The following is a 16,369-nucleotide window of genomic DNA, read 5'->3' on the forward strand; positions in this document are numbered from 1 at the left end:
GCCCCGCCTCCGCCTGGCTCCGCCCCTCTCCTTCGGCGTCCGGCCCGGTCCCGCCCAGACTGCGAGCTAGTTGAGGAGACGCCGCGGCGCGGCCGGGACCCGCCCGGAGGCGTACTGAGCGAGCCACTAGCGGAGCCATGGCCGGCCAGGAAGACCGCGGGGACGTGGAGCCGGTATCAGTGGTGACCGTGCGGGTGCAGTACCTAGAGGACACCGACCCTTTCGCATGTGCCAACTTCCCGGAGCCGCGCCGGGCCCCCACCTGCAGCCTGGACGGGGCGCTGCCCCTGAGCGCGCAGATACCCGCGCTGCACCACCTGCTGGGGGCGCCGCTCAAGGTAAGGGGAGCCGGAGAAAGGTTGGGGGCGACCGAGGGTTCAGGGTCAGCGCCATGAAAGCCTTTGGGAGCCTCTCGAGGAGAGGCTGGAGCGGGTGCGCTCCTCCGGGAAAGTTTTGGGCTGGGGACCCAAGGTACACGTTGCCCGGCTTGTTGGGAACGCCTCTCAAGTTGAGGGAAGCTGAAGAAGGGAGGATGGGAGCTTGTACTCTGCGGCACCCAGGCTGGCCCTCGAAATGAGGCCCACCTGGGGAGGCGCTCGGGGTCCGCTCGCTGCCAGTCGGCCTGGTTAACTGGTCTGGATAGGGTGGCGTGGGTGTTTGCGCGATAGCAGACTTAGGAGACGGAGCTGGGGATAGAACAGCTTTCACCTGCTTCAGGTCAGGTGGGGGTGGGACCACGAGGAGGGCGGACCCGGGGCGGGCCGCTGGAGGTGTCTGGAGGCTGGATTGGGTCCAGCCGGACGGAGTGTTGTCCCTGCCTGGTGAGGCCCGGCTGGGGAGTGCCGGTGGAGAAGAGTCTTCACGGGCTGAGGGGAGTTCCCGGGAAGCGGCCTGGCCCGGGACACCCCGAGCGCGGGAGGCTGCACTGGTGGGAGAGCCCTTTGAGTCACCGCCCCCACCATCTCGTACAGCTGCCGCCGCGGCCGGGAAGCTGGAAGGGAGGGAGCGGGCCGGGCTAATTTTAAACCGCCGGCCCGCCCTCGTTTGCCTGCACCCCAGAACCGACTCGTGCACAGTGCCGGGAGAGGCCCTTTTCCAGATGGCCCGCCCTACCTCCCCTCCTGCTCGCTGCGCTCAGTCCCCCGCAGGCAGCCTTTTCCGGCGCACTCGCAGGCACCCGGTTTCCGGGCCAGAACTCTGGGAGGCACACAATCAACCTCCCGGGGTGCCCCGCCAGCCAGGCAGCACCAAGTGGTGAGGAAGAGAAGAGAGAGTTGGTGGAGATGCCCTCCCCTGATCCCAGGCTTAGCTGGGCGCCGAGTTGCGCAAACTTGCCCCCCGGGCCTGGGGTCTCCCCTGGAATGTGCCCCAGGCGCCAGGCCCCCAGCTTACATTCCTAGCGCTGCGGGCCTGCCCCGCCTCCGAGGGCGGGCGGGAGAAGTGCTGAGACTATTGGCCTGGGGAGTGGGGCGTATGAGCAAAGCCCAGGCTTTCAAGGACAAAGATTGAAGATAGCACATTGCCCTCTCCAGAGTTTTGATGCGACCCCTTCTTGTCCTGCCCTGTTCAAAGGGGCAAACTGAAGTGGACCTAAAATAAGCACCTCCAGCCAGAGGCCACCTCCCATTCACAATGGGCTCTGGGGAGAGAGGGGTGCTGAACTGAGGCCAGGTTCCTGCCTCCAAGCTCCTGGAACTCCTAGTACTGAAATAAGCCTGGAGCACTACAGAGAACATAGTATTCCTCCCACCCCGGACTCGAGGACAGAACTTAGCCCTAACACCCCTCTTCCCAATTAGGGGCAAGTTTGGGAGGTCAGCTACAGGAAAAAGGATCAGAATTACCCCTTGCCTCTCCCCCTCATTTAGGGACCCATCACCACCACCCCTTCAACCAGGGCTCTGCCCTCTGTTCTCTGCTCCCTAGCTGAGAGCTACGGTAATGCGTTAAGTACCCTCCAACTCAGTCCTTCCTGGTCTCCCCACTTTCAGAACTCCCACCTGGTGTGCCTGAGGACTGCCATATCCCCCACAGGCAGACTATGGGGGCCTGCACACTGGGTTACCACTGTGCTTGGAGCCAGGACTCCCTGGGGCTGGCAGCTCTGCCAGGAATGGTCAGATGCACTGTGATGTGCTCATCCCAAATATAAACTGTGACCACAGCCCCAGAATAGAAGGCCAGAGGAAGAAGGGTGAGAGTAGGGCAGGGGCAGGGACATCAGAGAGCTGAAGGAGGGGGAGCAGGGCTCCTCCTTGTAGGAAATGTCAACAGCTGGTCCCTCCCCTAGTCCTATAAGTGGGTGGCCCAGGGGCACAGACATGACTCAGGCCTGCTCCACAGCCCTCTAGAGGGACGAGGTGGCCCAGAAACCCAGGCATCCCCATCCCAGGCTGTAGAGCAAAATAAGAGGGAGGGGTTCTGTGCTCACTGTTTCATCCTCTGCACAGTTATCCAGCAGGAGAACAGTTCACAGCCAAATGACCTCTGCCTCCCATTCTGGCCACTGACGCCCATCATCCCCCCATACCCTGCCCCTTCCCTGGGAATGTACAGAGGCCCAGCCCACTTTCCCTCTGTGGCTCCACCCACACACACCCCACTGGGCTGTGGCTTGCCTATAGAGTTCCCCTGGGGGCTTCCTTTTTAAATGTTTCAAAGCTCTTGGGTCTGAAAAGGCCTTGCTCATTTCCTCTCAGTCTAGGAGGAAGCTCCTGGCCACAGCTTCTGACTCATCTCCTGGCCCTGGGGGGTGGGATAGGGGGTGTCCTGGCAGTGCCTTGGGTCATGTGTGGTGTCCCCAGGGGAACTCAGGAATATCTGTCTCCCCTCTGTGCCAGAGCCCAGGGACCTGCCCCTGCCCCTGCCCCAGGGGAGAACCTGGCCCTCTGGCCCTGCCTCATTGTTTTACCCAGAGCTGCCCAGTCCCACCCTCCCTGCTACCCTGTCCCACTCTCCCGTGCTACCCCTTTGCCCTTCTGGGCCTGCCTTACGAGCCCCTCCCTGATATCCAAAGGCCCTGCCACATCTGGGATAGCAGAGACTCCTTTCTCCCTGGGCTCTGGGCAGAGGGACCTGGGTACTGCTCTGACCCTCATGCAAAGGCCAGATGAGCCCCCTATTCCTAGCAGCAGAGATAGCCCTAGCAATCTGTTCATTACCAGCAACTTTGTTTCCCCAACTGCTGCTAAACATTAGAGTGGAACAGGGGTGGTACTTGTTTCCTGACCTTGCCCATCCCTACTCCAGCCTCAGTTTATCCCTAAGGAGCAGTTGTGACAAAGGGGCTAAAGTGTGAACCTGACCTTCTGGGACAGGGACCAACTGCAGGGGTCCCAGAAAATTCTTAAGGGTAAGATGGGGTGCTCTGGTGATGAACTGAGCCCTTTCCTTTTTTGTTGTGGAGGTCTCTTTGGGAGACTATAGAAGATTGTGATGTGGGCATGAGTCATGGTCTCCTCCCATCTTTCCCTGGGGCCAGCATGTCCAGTCTGTTCATTCTGGGTTGCAGCCTGGTAAGGGACCCAAACTTAGTCCTGGCAGAAGTACGCACTGTTACCCCAATGTGTATGATGTGTGTGTGTTCATTTGTGTTCCCTTGCTGGAACTAAGAGGACCAGTTTGGGGTATTTGCACAGTTCAGAAAGCTGAGGGGCGGTCTCCAGCCCTCACTCCACTTCCCCTGCAGGGTTCCCTGGAGCACTTCCAAAGTCCATTGGCCCAGGATCTAGGTCAGTTAGCCCTGGTTCCATTCAGCCTGGGGCAAATTCACAGAATTTCTGAGCCTTGGTTTCCTCACCTGTAAAAGGATTATCAGGAGAATCAAAGGAACCAGGCAGCCCAGTGTGTGACACAGAGGAGGCATAACAAATGTGGGCTTCCCTCCTCAAGACCCATTCATGTCATCTCATTCAGGAAGCCAAGGTCCAGTTGGAGACCCAAGATAAAAGGGAAGGAGGGGGCTTCCCTGGTGGTGCAGTGGTTGAGAGTCCGCCTGCCGATGCAGGGGACACGGGTTTGTGCCCCGGTCCGGGAAGATCCCTCATGCCGCGGAGCAGCTGGGCCCATGAGCCATGGCCGCTGAGCAACGGGAGAGGCCACAACAGTGAGAGGCCCGCGTACCGCAAAAAAAAAAAAAAAAAAAAAAAAGGGAAGGAGGGTCATCAGAACACAGGGTCTTACATTTTTAGGAAAGGAGAAGAAAAAGGTAGTTAACAAATTATTTCCTAAAACAAGAGTCCTTCAGCATGTAATTCTGCACTTTTCTCCATCTTCCTTGCCTCTGGCATTCTCACTCCATTATACTGTTATGAAAAATATTGGGTAGTAGGCAACATGGTGTCCTAAGCTTGTAAAACCATATGTAACAAGTTGGTTTGGGCTGCCAGAAAAGCCTAGCCCAAGGAATCAAGAGAAAAGTGGGCTGGGGCAAGATAGGGGTAGGAGATTAAGAGGTACAAGCTACTATATATAAAATAAATAAGCTACAAAGATATATTGTACAGCACAAGGAATATAGCCAATATTTTATAACTATTTTATTTTATTTTATTTTTTTGTTTGTTTGTTTTTTGTTTTGTTTTTTTGGCTGTGTTGGGTCTTCGTTTCTATGCGAGGGCTTTCTCTAGTTGTGGCAAGCGGGGTCCACTCTTCATCGCGGTGCGCGGGCCTTTCACTGTCGCTTCCTCTCTTGTTGCGGAGCACAGGCTCCAGACGCACAGGCTCAGTAGTTGTGGCTCACAGGCCTAGTTGCCCTGTGGCATGTGGGACCTTCCCAAACCAGGGCTCGAACCCGTGTCCCCTGCATTGGCAGGCAGATTCTCAACCACTGCACCACCAGGGAAGCCCTATAACAATTTTAAATGGAGTATAATTTTTTTTTTCTTTTGGCCATGCTGCGCAGCTTGTGGGATCCTAGTTCCCTGACGACCAGGGGTAGAACTCAGGGTCCAGGCGGTGAAAGCGCGGACCGCCAGGGAATTCCCAAGTATAATCTTTAAAAATTGTGGATCACTATGTTGTATGCCTGAAACTTATACAATATTGTAAATCTACTATACCTCAATAAATATAAACAAATAAATAGAGAAAAGTGGGCTGGAGGCTGAAGCGAGGAGCTGAGCCTGGGAAGAATGAGGGAGAGACTCCACCCCAAGACAAACATCAGAGAAGTGTAGAAGACAAGAGCCAGGAGGGAGTTCAACATGTGGGCCTGCACTGACCCTGTGCTGACCCCAAGTACTGTCCTCAGGGACTAGGGTTTGGGCTTACGCCAGCCTGGCCCAGTCCCAGGGTGTGAGAAACAAGGCCCAGGGGTTTAGCGCTCAGAAGGGTGACCCCAGGATGGATCTAGAGATTGTCATACAGAGTGAAGTAAGTCAGAAAGAGAAAAACAAATATCGCATGTTAACGCATACATGTGGAACCTAGAAAAAAGCTACAGATGAACCAGTTTGCAGGGAAGAAATTGAGACACAGATGTAGAGAACAAATGTATGGACACCAAGGGGGGAAAGTGGCAGGGGTTGGTGGTGATGGGATGAATTGGGAGATTGGGATTGACATATATACACTAATATGTATAAAATAGATAACTAATACGAACCTGCTGTAAAAAAAAAAAATAAAATTTAAAAATTTTTTTAAAAAGAGGGTGACTCCAGGAAGGGGCCAGTGGTGTGAGGGACAAGCAACACCCAGCTGGCAGGAAGTCTCCGCTCCTTGGAGCTTGCCTGACCCTGCTCCCCGCTCCATCTCCACCCGGGACAGACAGTTAAGAGTGGGGGGCATTGTCCCGGAGGCTTTGGGCTGGCTGTTACCTCTGGACCTCCTCCCCAGAAATGGGGCCCTGGCAGGATAAGACAGGTGAAGTGGCTAGGGAGCCACTGCTACCACAGTGGCCCAAAGGGGCTCATGTGAGGAGGCTGAGGGTGGTAGAGCATTCAGTCTTCAGGACCGTGCCCCAAATGGGTGCAGGTATTCTGGAAGGCGAGGGCCACGCTCAGCTCGCTTGGAATTAGAGCCTGCAACTGTGCGTGCAGGAGGGGAAGAGTGCTTGCTGGATCTGAGCTTTCTGTGGGTGTGCTTCTCACCTGTGCGTGGCCAGTAGCATATATATACCCTGCCTGACTGTATTCTTGGGTGTGTAAGCCACTCGCAGGTGGAATCTGCTCACTCCTCCAGTGTTTACCTTTACAGCACCCCACCCCTCCCCTTTCTTAGCACCCGTGGCAGTTGTGCTTCTACATTTATTTGTGGCCTTTTTCTGAGTCAGACCTGCCTGCCTCCCCAGCGGGGTTGGAAGACAGGGAAGGCAGAGGCAGTATCTTGTTCCCTGCTATGTCCTCAGCACCTAAAACCAGACTGGTTCGTGAATATTTGAATGAACGAGCTATTCTATATGTGTGTGATTTGGGGGGTCACTGAGGGGGTTTGTGACTTTGGGGGAAATATGTTTCTCTAGGGTCCCAGAGTCCTCCAGTCCAAGGCAGAAGGAGATGTAACTGTGCCTGGCTTGGGGGGGTGGGGGTGGGCGGTGGTTGGCTGCTGAGTCACCATGTGGGAAGAGGAATCAGGAGGAATGTGGGGCTGCCCTCAGCTGAGCTGGCCCTGGACAAAGGACCCCAGCCCTGGGGCCTTGCTTCCCCATCTCAGGGCCCATTCCCAGTAGGCCCTGGAGAAGATGACTCTGCTCCCAGGGAGGGGAGAGAGGCCAGGCCTGCCCAAGGGAGGGCAGGCAGCCAAGCAGGAAGTGGGACAGAAAACAGGCTGGAGTGTTTGTCCTATGTCCCACGTCCCACGCAGGAGCCTGGGGGGGTGGGAAGGAGTGGGAGGTGTGGGTGTCACCAAAGGGCCTTACAGGCTGAACTCAGGCTCTCAGGCATGAGCAGGGGTACTAAGCAGAGGAGGGGTAGGGGCAGGAGCCGGACTCCCTTAACCCCAGGGGACCAAGGGCAGCTGGAAGTCCTTGGGCTGGGTCCAGAGCAGGGCAGGGCTGACAGAACATCAGGACAAATGTTGGGGTTGACTTTCCCAGTAAGATGGAGACCAGAAGACACTCTGCCTCTCCAGAGGTGGGCTTTCCCTGGGCCTCTCAAGAAGCACCACCACTCAAGTCAAGGGAACTTTGCTGAGCCGTGCACACTGGCACTGTGCTACATGGTGTGGGCATCGGGGAGTGGCACGGTGCTGCCCTCAGACTCTCCAGAGTCACCTCACTAGGCTTCTCTACAGGCACTTCTCAAGGGTCCAAGAGTCATCCTGGTGGTGGTGATGGTGGTGGTGGTGGTGGTGGTGGTGGTGGTGATGATGGTGATGATGATGATGATGATGATGATGGTGGGAAGCCAGCTCAGGGGGGTGGGAGACATGGGCAGCAGACTCATGGGTGGAGCACCTGACTTCTTGTTACGGTGCAGGTTCCAGGGACCCACTGTAGGCTGACTGAGTCAGACCCTAAAACCTGGTGTTTAATAGGCCTCTTGGAGGTCTCTGAGGTCCAGCTAGGACCATGGTGACTGTAGCCCACTTGGGGCAGGGCAAAGACCCTCAGGCTTGGAGGGACTGGGAGCCCTTCTCCTCACTATCTTAACTCGGGGAGACACACGTCCCCCTCTCAGCTGGGTTTGCACCTCCCAGCATTCTTAACACTTTCTCCCTGGGTGTTGAATGTTCACAGCTGCGAACTTCCTTGAAAGCAGGAACTTCCTCCTATTTTCTCTCCATTCCCCTTCCTCATTCATGTTCAGTAGCTCAACAGCCATTTAGGGAGCACTTGCTTTGTGCTAAGTGCTGTGATAGGCTCTGCAGATATTGCATGGACAAGACAGACATGGTGCCTGAACCCAGAGAACACACAGTTAGTGGGGAAGGAGACTAGTGTCTAGGATGTGTGGAAGGCCTCAGAGGAGGGTACACACAAGGGCTGGAGGGATTTGCATAGCATTGGCTAGAGGAGTCCAGGAAGGCTTTCCAAAAAAACATTATCTGGGAATTCCCTGGCGGTCCAGTGGTTAGGACTCCACGCTTTCACTGCCAAGGGCGCGGGTTGTATCCCTGGTCAGGGAACTAAGATCCCACAAGCCGCATGGTGTGGCAAAAAAAAAAAAAAAAAAAGCATTATCTAATCTGAAACCTAAAGAATGGGTAGGTATGAGGCAGGAGAAAAGCTCTTTGAGCCACGTGAGCTTTGCACATAGTAGGCCCATGAGAAATGACTGCTGAAGGAATGCATGGCTGCACTGCAGGCCCTTGTGGTGTGCCTCTGCCAGCACCCTGAGTGGGAGGTAGGAGGTCATGGGGTCTCCATACGTACTCCTGCCACCTCTTCCCCAGCCCTGACAGCTGTTCCCTTTGCCCCCAGCTAGAGGACTGTGCCCTGCAAGTGTCTCCGTCTGGATACTACCTGGACCCTGAGCTGTCCCTAGAAGAGCAACGGGAGATGCTGGAGGGCTTTTTTGAAGAGATCAGGTCAGAGCTGATGGGGCCAGGAAGGCTAGGCTGGCTCCCACCCTTGCCCCCATGCTGGAGGGGCTGGCTCAGGTGTCAGCAGCCAAGACACTTGATCTCTAGCCAGGGCTGTGGGTCTCCTCCTACCACCCCAGGGAACTGTGCCAGGGGAATCCCAAGGCCTGGCTAGTGTTACCTGCTGCCTGGGACCGGGGTGGGGGCTCTCCTACATACCTGAGATGCCTGTGTTCTTCAAACCCTCCTATCTGGACAACCCTTTGGCTTGGAGAAGCATCTGGGGAGAAAGGAGCTGTGGCCAGGTTTTGGCTGCCTTGGTGTGGGTGGAGAGACCCTGAGGAATGGGCTGGGAGCTGCTGACTGGGCTACTTGATTCCAGCAAAGGGCGGAAGCCTACTCTGATCCTGCGGACCCAGCTTTCTCTGAGAGTCAATGCCATCTTAGGTGAGTGTGTGAGGATATCAGCGTCGAGTGCCTCCCCTCCCCGCTGCCCCGGTTGTCTCCGTTTCTTTCAGGCCTGTGCTGGACAGCAGACAGAGCAGATGGGAGATGGGATGTGCGACTCCTCCCATTCCTATCCTGACCTCTTCTTCCAGGGCAGCTGCCAGACTGCGGGTCGGGCTTGCCCAGAGTCAGGGAGTGGAGGAGGAGGTGGGGGGTTCAAGAGTACTAGAAGATGCTTTGATGGGTTGTGGTTGTGTCCCAGTAGAAGGGGGTGGGGGGCTTGTGGTGTGTCCCCTGGAGGTTTCCATGCCCACCTACCTCTTGCAGAAAAGTTGTATGGCTCCAGTGGCCCTGAGCTCCGCCGCTCCCTCTTCTCACTAAAGCAGATCTTCCAGGTGAGGCCCAGAGGTGGGCTGGGGGTGAGCATCCAGGCTGAACCTCCCCCCACTAAACTCCCCCATGGTGCCCGCAGGAGGACAAAGACCTGGTGCCTGAATTCGTGCACTCAGAGGGGCTGAGTTGCCTAATCCATGTGGGCGCTGCTGCCGACCACAACTACCAGAGCTACATCCTCCGAGGTCAGCCTCACCCCTCCCCCATGACCCCTGCCTTCAGTGACCCCTTACTGACCTCTTCTTGTCCCTGTGTCCCCAGCACTAGGCCAGCTGATGCTTTTTGTGGATGGGATGCTGGGGGTGGTGGCCCATAGTGAGACCGTGCAGTGGCTGTACACACTGTGTGCCAGCCTGGTAAGTGGCCCTCCACCCAGCCATGTACCCTTTTCCCACTGCCTCTCTCTGGGCCTCAGTTTCCTCTTCTGCAAAGTGGTCTGGAATGGAGGGGGTCTGTGGCCCCTCTAAGCCTCAAAGTCACTTCAGTACCTGGGCCTAGAGATGGCTCTTTCTGCCTAGACTCTCCTCTCTGGGTCCAGCCCCAGGAGCCCTTCCCCCTCCCCACCAGGAGCCAGCACAGGTCTGGCCCAAGCCCCACTCATGTATGGTGACCCCTTCCCCCCAGTCCCGCTTGGTGGTGAAGACAGCCCTGAAGCTGCTGCTGGTCTTTGTGGAGTACTCTGAGAGCAACGCACCACTGTTCATCCGTGCAGTCAACTCTGTGGCCAGCACCACGGGTCAGAAACTGTCCCTCCCTCCTCCATTGCTCAGGGCCCTCTCTCCTACTTGTTCCCATATGACTGCTCCCTATCTGGGTGACAGGTGCTCTTCCATGGGCCAATTTGGTGTCCATCCTGGAGGAGAAGAATGGCGCTGACCCCGAGTTGCTGGTGTACACCGTCACCCTCATCAACAAGGTGGGATAGGGGGAGCCAGGTGCCATTCTGGGCCCCTCAGGCTCTTGACTTCTGCTCTCCATCAGCTTTAGCCTTGCCGTCCTATCCCCACCCTCCAGACTCTGGCAGCGCTCCCGGATCAGGACTCCTTCTACGACGTGACGGATGCACTGGAGCAGCAGGGCATGGAGGCACTGGTCCAGCGCCACTTGGGCACCGCGGGCACTGACGTCGACCTGCGCGCCCAGCTTATGCTCTATGAGGTGGGCTGGGCGGGCTGGGCTGTCAGGGCCTGAAGGCAGGAGAGAGGAGGGGAGGGAGGGAGGCCGTTCTCCAGTGCCCCACCCCACCTACTTGGGCCTCAGTCGCTCCCATCTGGGCTCAACTCTCCTAGAGCACCCTGCGGTTGGAGGATGGGGACATGGAAGAAGCCGTCACAGGTGGGCGGCGCATCACCCGCCGAAAGCCTTCCTCAGAGGAGGGCAAGAGGATCCGCCGATCTCTAGAAGTGCGCTCCCCGGAGCCTGGGTAAGAACGAACTACCTTGGCAGAGGCGGAGGGGTGGAACCGCCAGGAGGAGCCCTGCCTCCTGACAGGCCACATCTCCAGCTCCACAGGCCCCGCCTCACCAGTAGTCTCCACCTCCTCCTCCGCCAGCCCTGCCTTGCCGACCGGCCCCACCTCCAGCCCCGTAGGCCCCGCCCCACCTACAGGCCCCGCCTCCAGCGCCGTGGGCCCTGTCTCTGGCCTCCATACCACCTTGAGCCTCTTTCCTACCATCTCCGTGACGCCCTCACCCAACAGTTCCTGCGAGAGGAGCATCTACAAGTAAGTAGGGAGATGGAGCCTGTCCCGGGAGTCTTTCCTCCAACTGTCCCTCCACTCTGCGCCCCTCCACGGGCCCTCCGCCTCCTCTGCCCAAACTTCTCTGCCCAAACGCGTGCTTTCTTTCTCTTTCTTTCCAGACTTCACCAAACTGCTCCTGTTTGGTAAGTGACTGCCGGGGGGTGGGGTTCGGCTCTGACTGGACCTCCTCCTCCTGCGGCTTCTCTTCTTTCTGGCATTCTGCCTGTTTTGTCAATGTCATCTGTCTCTCTACCCTCTTCTTTCTCTGTCACTGTCTCTGACTCTCCTGTTTTGCTCTGTCTTTGTCTTTTACTGCACCCTGTCCTGTGTCATGTCGGTCTCTGCCCTCCACTTCCAGTTTCCTCACATCATGCCTCCCCCTCTCCCTCCTCTTCCCACTGTGGCTGGGAAGGAACCCCTGATATCACTGCCCAGCTCTGTGTGGGTGTGAGCAACTGGGCTTTGGGGTGAAGCACGTACCACAATTACCATTTCTTCCTCTCATTCCCCCCTACCCAGGGCCCGTGAGAGCCCATCTGTCCCCCAGTTCCCTACTGGGCAGGCCAGGCTGGAGTAAGTACAGAGGCCAGCCTGCCAGGCCTGCCATGTGCTCAGGGCTTCAGCATTGCTTCCCCCAGCAGGGGTCCCATGTGCCTGATGCAGCCAGAGCTGGGGGACTCTCCCAGACTTATGTGTCCTCAGTTACCCAAGGACTAAGCACTAGGAAACAGTTCACTGGGGTCATAGAGGTCCCAGTGCTTTAACAGTTGACACCTTAACAGCTTTGATCAGTGATGAGGACGTGGACTCCCAACCTGGAGCCCATTCTCCTGTGTCCTAAGCCCAGGATTAGGGCTGGGAGGGGATCTAGGGTGCTGTGTGGTGCGGAAGTGGAGGAGCAGCCTCCATCTAAGGGAAGGACAGAGACTGAGTGCCGACAGAGGCTGGAGGGACCAAAAAAGAGATGGGATCACCTTTATGACTTCAACATAAACTGAGTGCCTTTCGTTTACCAGGCCCTTTTCTGGGCATAGGCCATAGCTCTCAGAAGCTGCTAGACATGCCAAGGGAGGGACAACCTGGTGTGCCCATTGGGACAGGTATCCCCTCCCCCTGCTCTAAGGGTCCTTGTCTAGAATCAGAACAGTGAACATGAACAGCAGCAAGGTTGCAAGTTAGATGTTAAGTAGAACTTTTCCCCGTATGTTGACCTGGGAATACTGGGTTGGTAGTGACCCTCCCCAGATGTGGAAGACTGAACAGGGGCTGGCCTTGGCGGGGGGGGGGGGGGGGGGGGAGCAGGTCCCGGGTCTGCTCAGCGCATGGACTGTTCCCTGTGTGTCTGTGTGTGCCTGCAATTAGGGGCAGTGCCCAGGGGCCCATTAAGGCATGTGCACCACCCTGGGCTGGGGTGTGTCAGACACCCTCACTGACAAGTCCCTCCCCCCAGAGCCCGGTTCCTGGAGAATGTAGCAGCAGCAGAAACAGAAAAGCAGGCTGCGCTGGCCCAGGGCCAGGCAGAGACATTGGCTGGAGCCATGCACGATGATATCGATGGACACCCAGGTGAGCAGGTGGGTGGGCAGAATCCACCCATGTTGCCCTGTTGCTCCACAGAGGACGTGACACTGACGGCTGTTTCCATTTTTCTAGACACCCAAGAATTACGGGGCTCCCCAGAACCAGCCCCTGCACCCGGAACACCCCAGAGCGCTGCCCCTCAAATCCTGCTCCGTACTCGGCACAGCCTCGAGCCAGAGCCCAAGGAGCCATTGGCCCCACCAAGCCCCAAGGCTGAGCCCATCCGGGAGATCCCTACCAGCGTACCCAGCCTCTGCATTGGGGACCTGGACTTCTCAGACCTGGGGGAGGATGAAGACCAGGACGTGCTGAACACGGAGTCTGTGGAGGCGGGGAAAGGGGTCCCGCCCCCGCCACCCCCGCTCCCGGGAGGCCCCCCACCTCCTCCGCCGCCACCACCCCCACCCATCAAAAGCTCCTTCCCACCACCACCCCCAGCTGCCGCTCTTCCCCCCTCAGCACCTGATGGCCTAGCCCTTCCCACCAAGAGGAAGACAGTAAAACTCTTCTGGCGGGAGCTAAAGCTGGCTGGGGTCCATGGAGGCTCTGGCAGCCGCTTTGGGCCCTGCCCCACCCTGTGGGCCTCACTAGAGCCTGTCTCGGTGGATACAGCCCGGCTAGAACACCTGTTCGAGTCCCGTGCCAAGGACGTGCTGCCTTCCAAGGTAAACGTGCCCTCGTCTGCAAGGTAACCCTAGGGGAGAGGGGAGGCAATAAGAGCTCAAGCGTCGGAACTGCTGGGGCTGCCACTCATTTCCCACATGGGGAAACCGAGGCAAAGAAAGGAGTAGCGACTTGTCTGAGGTCCTTCAATAAGGATTCAGCCCAACCCTAACTAGCGTCTAAGCCCATCCCAAGGTCTTACACATCCCAGATCCCTGGTTGTGGGGTAATCCCACCATTCAGCCATTCAGAGTGGGGCCTTAGTGTGCCCTCTTAGATTGTTGCCCCAGTTAGACCCTTTCCCAGTCTTACACTGCCCTTCCCCCAATTTCAAAGAAAGCTGGTGAGGGCCGCCGCACAGTGACCACCGTGCTGGACCCCAAGCGCAGCAACGCCATCAACATTGGCCTAACCACACTGCCACCTGTGCACGTCATTAAGGCTGCCCTGCTCAACTTTGATGAGTTTGCTGTCAGCAAGGATGGCATTGAGGTAGGGATACCCAGCTAAGGGTGCAGCAAGTCCGGCCCTCTCCTTTGGTCAGTGGGCATTTCCTGTCCCTCCAGTGGTGGGCATGGGCTTGGCATTACCCCAGATTCTGGGGCTGCCCCAGACGACCTAGGGAGGAGTCAAGACCAATACCTGAGGCCTCAGGCCAGCACTGAGTGGCCTATGTGGGCCGGTGGGTGCATTCTCAGAAGCTACTGACCATGATGCCCACAGAGGAGGAGCGGCAGAAGATCGAGGAGGCCCAGCTGGCCAATCCTGACATACCCCTGGGCCCAGCCGAGAACTTCCTGATGACTCTCGCTTCCATCAGGGGCCTGGCTGCCCGCCTACAACTCTGGGCCTTCAAGCTGGATTATGACAGCATGGAGCGGGTACCTGGGTCATGGGATGGGACAGGCAGTGGGGACAGGTGAGCATGATGACCACGTAGTCTGAGTCCCTGGTCTCCCACACCAGGAAATTGCAGAGCCACTGTTTGACCTGAAAGTGGGCATGCAACAGCTGGTGCAAAATGCCACCTTCCACTGCATCCTGGCCACCCTGCTGGCTGTGGGCAACTTCCTCAACGGCTCCCAGGTGAGCTGAGAGCACATGAGGTCGGGGCCCGGGGCTCTGGAGCCAGCCAGCCTCAGGCTCAGGCTCAGGCTCAGACGGGGTCCTTTCAGAGCAGCGGCTTTGAGCTGAGCTACCTGGAGAAGGTGTCAGAGGTGAAAGACACGGTGCGCCGACAGTCACTGCTGCATCATCTCTGCTCCCTGGTGCTCCAGACCCGGCCTGATTCCTCCGACCTCTACTCAGAAATTCCTGCCCTGATCCGCTGTGCCAAGGTCAGCACCTGCTGGGCCAGGGCTTGCTTAGGCTACAGGCATGCGCATGGGCTGTGTCCTCTGGCAGAAACTCTTTCTTCTATTGGCATGGCTACACCTACTCTGTCTTTAGGTCTGTTTAGCTGCCACTTATCCCAAGAAACCTTCTCCGTTCTCCACTGCATCAAATGGACTTGTCTGTCTCTTGCATCAGACTGTGAGCTTTTGGAGGGCAGGGGCCGGATCTCGGCTGTGTCCTCAGGGCCCAGGCTAGTCAGCCCAGCACAAAGGCAGCTCAGGTGGTGTCTTTCTGTGGGGGGACAGCATGTGTACTCCCTGCTTCTCCAGGTGGACTTCGAGCAGCTGACTGAGAACCTGGGGCAGCTGGAGCGCCGGAGCCGGGCAGCCGAAGAGAGCCTACGGAGCTTGTCCAAGCACGAGCTGGCTCCAGCCCTGCGTGCCCGCCTCACCCACTTCCTGGCCCACTGTACCCGCCGTGTTGCCATGCTGAGGGTCGTGCACCGCCGTGTCTGCAACAGGTGGGGGCGTGGGCCAGAGAGAGGTAGGACTGCTACCACCATCCCTCAAACCCCAAGCAGGACTCACCACTCCTCCCCACCCCAACCTGGCTAGGTTCCACGCCTTCCTGCTGTACCTGGGGTACACAGCGGAGACAGCCCGTGAGGCGCGCGTCATGCAGTTCTGCCACACGCTGCGGGAGTTCGCACTGGAGTATCGGACTTGCCGGGACCGGGTGCTGCAGCAGCAGCAGAAGCGGGCCACGTACCGTGAGCGCAACAAGACCCGGGGACGCATGATCACCGAGGTGGGTGTCCCTTCTGGGTCTTGACTGCCACCCCCATGGTTTTCTTTCTCTACTCCCAACCCACCCCTTTCCTCTCTCCAGACAGAGAAGTTCTCAGGTGTGGCGGCTGGGGAAACCCCCAGCAACCCATCTATCCCAGTGGCTGTGAGCAGTGGGCCAGGAGAGGGTGATGCCGACAGTCATGCCAGCATGAAGAGTCTGCTGGCCAGCAAGCCCGAGGACACCACACATGGCCGCCGCAGCAGAGGTGGGACCTACGGCCGCTGGGGGCAGTGGGCTCTGGGGCTGCTTTGGCCTCACCTCCCTATCTGGCTCCCTCAGGCATGGTCCAGAGCAGCTCCCCAGTCATGCCCACAGCAGTGGGGCCCTGCACTGTACCCCCAGAAGAACCTCCAGGCTCCAGTTTACCCAGTGACACTTCAGATGAGATCATGGACCTGCTGGTGCAGTCAGTGACCAAGAGCAGTCCTCGTGCCTCAGCTGCTCGGGAACGCAAACGTTCCCGTGGCAACCGCAAGTCTTGTGAGTATTCCCCACACACCCACTGCCCACCTTAACTCCATCAACCCCCTCCAACCCTGCTCTGTCCTTGCAGTGAGACGGACGTTGAAGAGCGGGCTCGGAGAGGACCTGGTACAGGCGCTAGGACTGAGCAAGGGTCCTGGCCTGGAAGTGTGAAGGTGCTGCCTCCATGATACCTATCTATCTGGGCCCCAGCCTGCAGTGCAGGAGACTATGGTGAGGAGGGACCAGAGCACAATTCTGGGCCTCTTCTCTACTCGAGGGCCAGTGGGTGCATTCTCAGAAGAGAGAATGGTCCGTGGCCAGTGCCGTGAGCAGTATTAGCTGTGTGTGCCTGTGTGAGTGTGCGTGTGCATGTATGAGCTCCCTGGACACGTGGAGCATAATAAAGTTTTCCTAGCCAATCCAAGAGCCTTT

General features: G+C 57.7%; 1 protein-coding gene across 8 annotated transcripts; it reads left to right on the forward strand.

Moving 5' to 3' along the window:
• Positions 1–40: 40 nt before the first annotated feature.
• Positions 41–16,356, forward strand: FHOD1 (formin homology 2 domain containing 1). 8 transcript variants are annotated; one of them, XM_073796909.1, is made up of 24 exons: positions 49–338; positions 8,363–8,469; positions 8,846–9,117; positions 9,238–9,305; positions 9,383–9,488; positions 9,565–9,659; positions 9,928–10,039; positions 10,125–10,219; positions 10,318–10,461; positions 10,593–10,726; positions 10,808–11,026; positions 11,164–11,187; positions 11,564–11,617; positions 12,495–12,610; positions 12,698–13,290; positions 13,625–13,780; positions 13,987–14,169; positions 14,255–14,374; positions 14,464–14,625; positions 14,953–15,143; positions 15,238–15,430; positions 15,512–15,677; positions 15,752–15,952; positions 16,026–16,356. In XM_073796909.1, exons 1-24 carry the CDS (start codon positions 138–140, stop codon positions 16,106–16,108), a joined length of 3,795 nt encoding a protein of 1,264 aa, XP_073653010.1. In that variant the 5' UTR covers positions 49–137; the 3' UTR covers positions 16,109–16,356. The 8 variants fall into 8 exon arrangements, with proteins under 8 accessions (XP_073653011.1, XP_073653007.1, XP_073653009.1 ...); XM_033845371.2 differs by having other exon boundaries at positions 8,846–8,910; XM_073796906.1 differs by having other exon boundaries at positions 48–338; positions 8,846–9,305.
• Positions 16,357–16,369: the final 13 nt, after the last annotated feature.

The sequence above is a fragment of the Tursiops truncatus genome, chromosome 19 (genome assembly GCF_011762595.2).
Source record: "Tursiops truncatus isolate mTurTru1 chromosome 19, mTurTru1.mat.Y, whole genome shotgun sequence".
Taxonomy (NCBI): Eukaryota; Metazoa; Chordata; class Mammalia; order Artiodactyla; family Delphinidae; genus Tursiops; species Tursiops truncatus.

What these genes read in the sequence shown, in the direction of transcription:
- FHOD1 (XM_073796906.1), top strand. Translation starts at nt 138, where the DNA reads ATGGCCGGCCAGGAAGACCGCGGGGACGTGGAGCCGGTATCAGTGGTG. An exon ending in CACTAAAGCAGATCTTCCAG is followed by an intron (nt 9,306 to 9,382) that starts GTGAGGCCCAGA and finishes TGGTGCCCGCAG; the next exon opens with GAGGACAAAGACCTGGTGCC. An exon ending in AGGACGTGCTGCCTTCCAAG is followed by an intron (nt 13,291 to 13,624) that starts GTAAACGTGCCC and finishes CCAATTTCAAAG; the next exon opens with AAAGCTGGTGAGGGCCGCCG.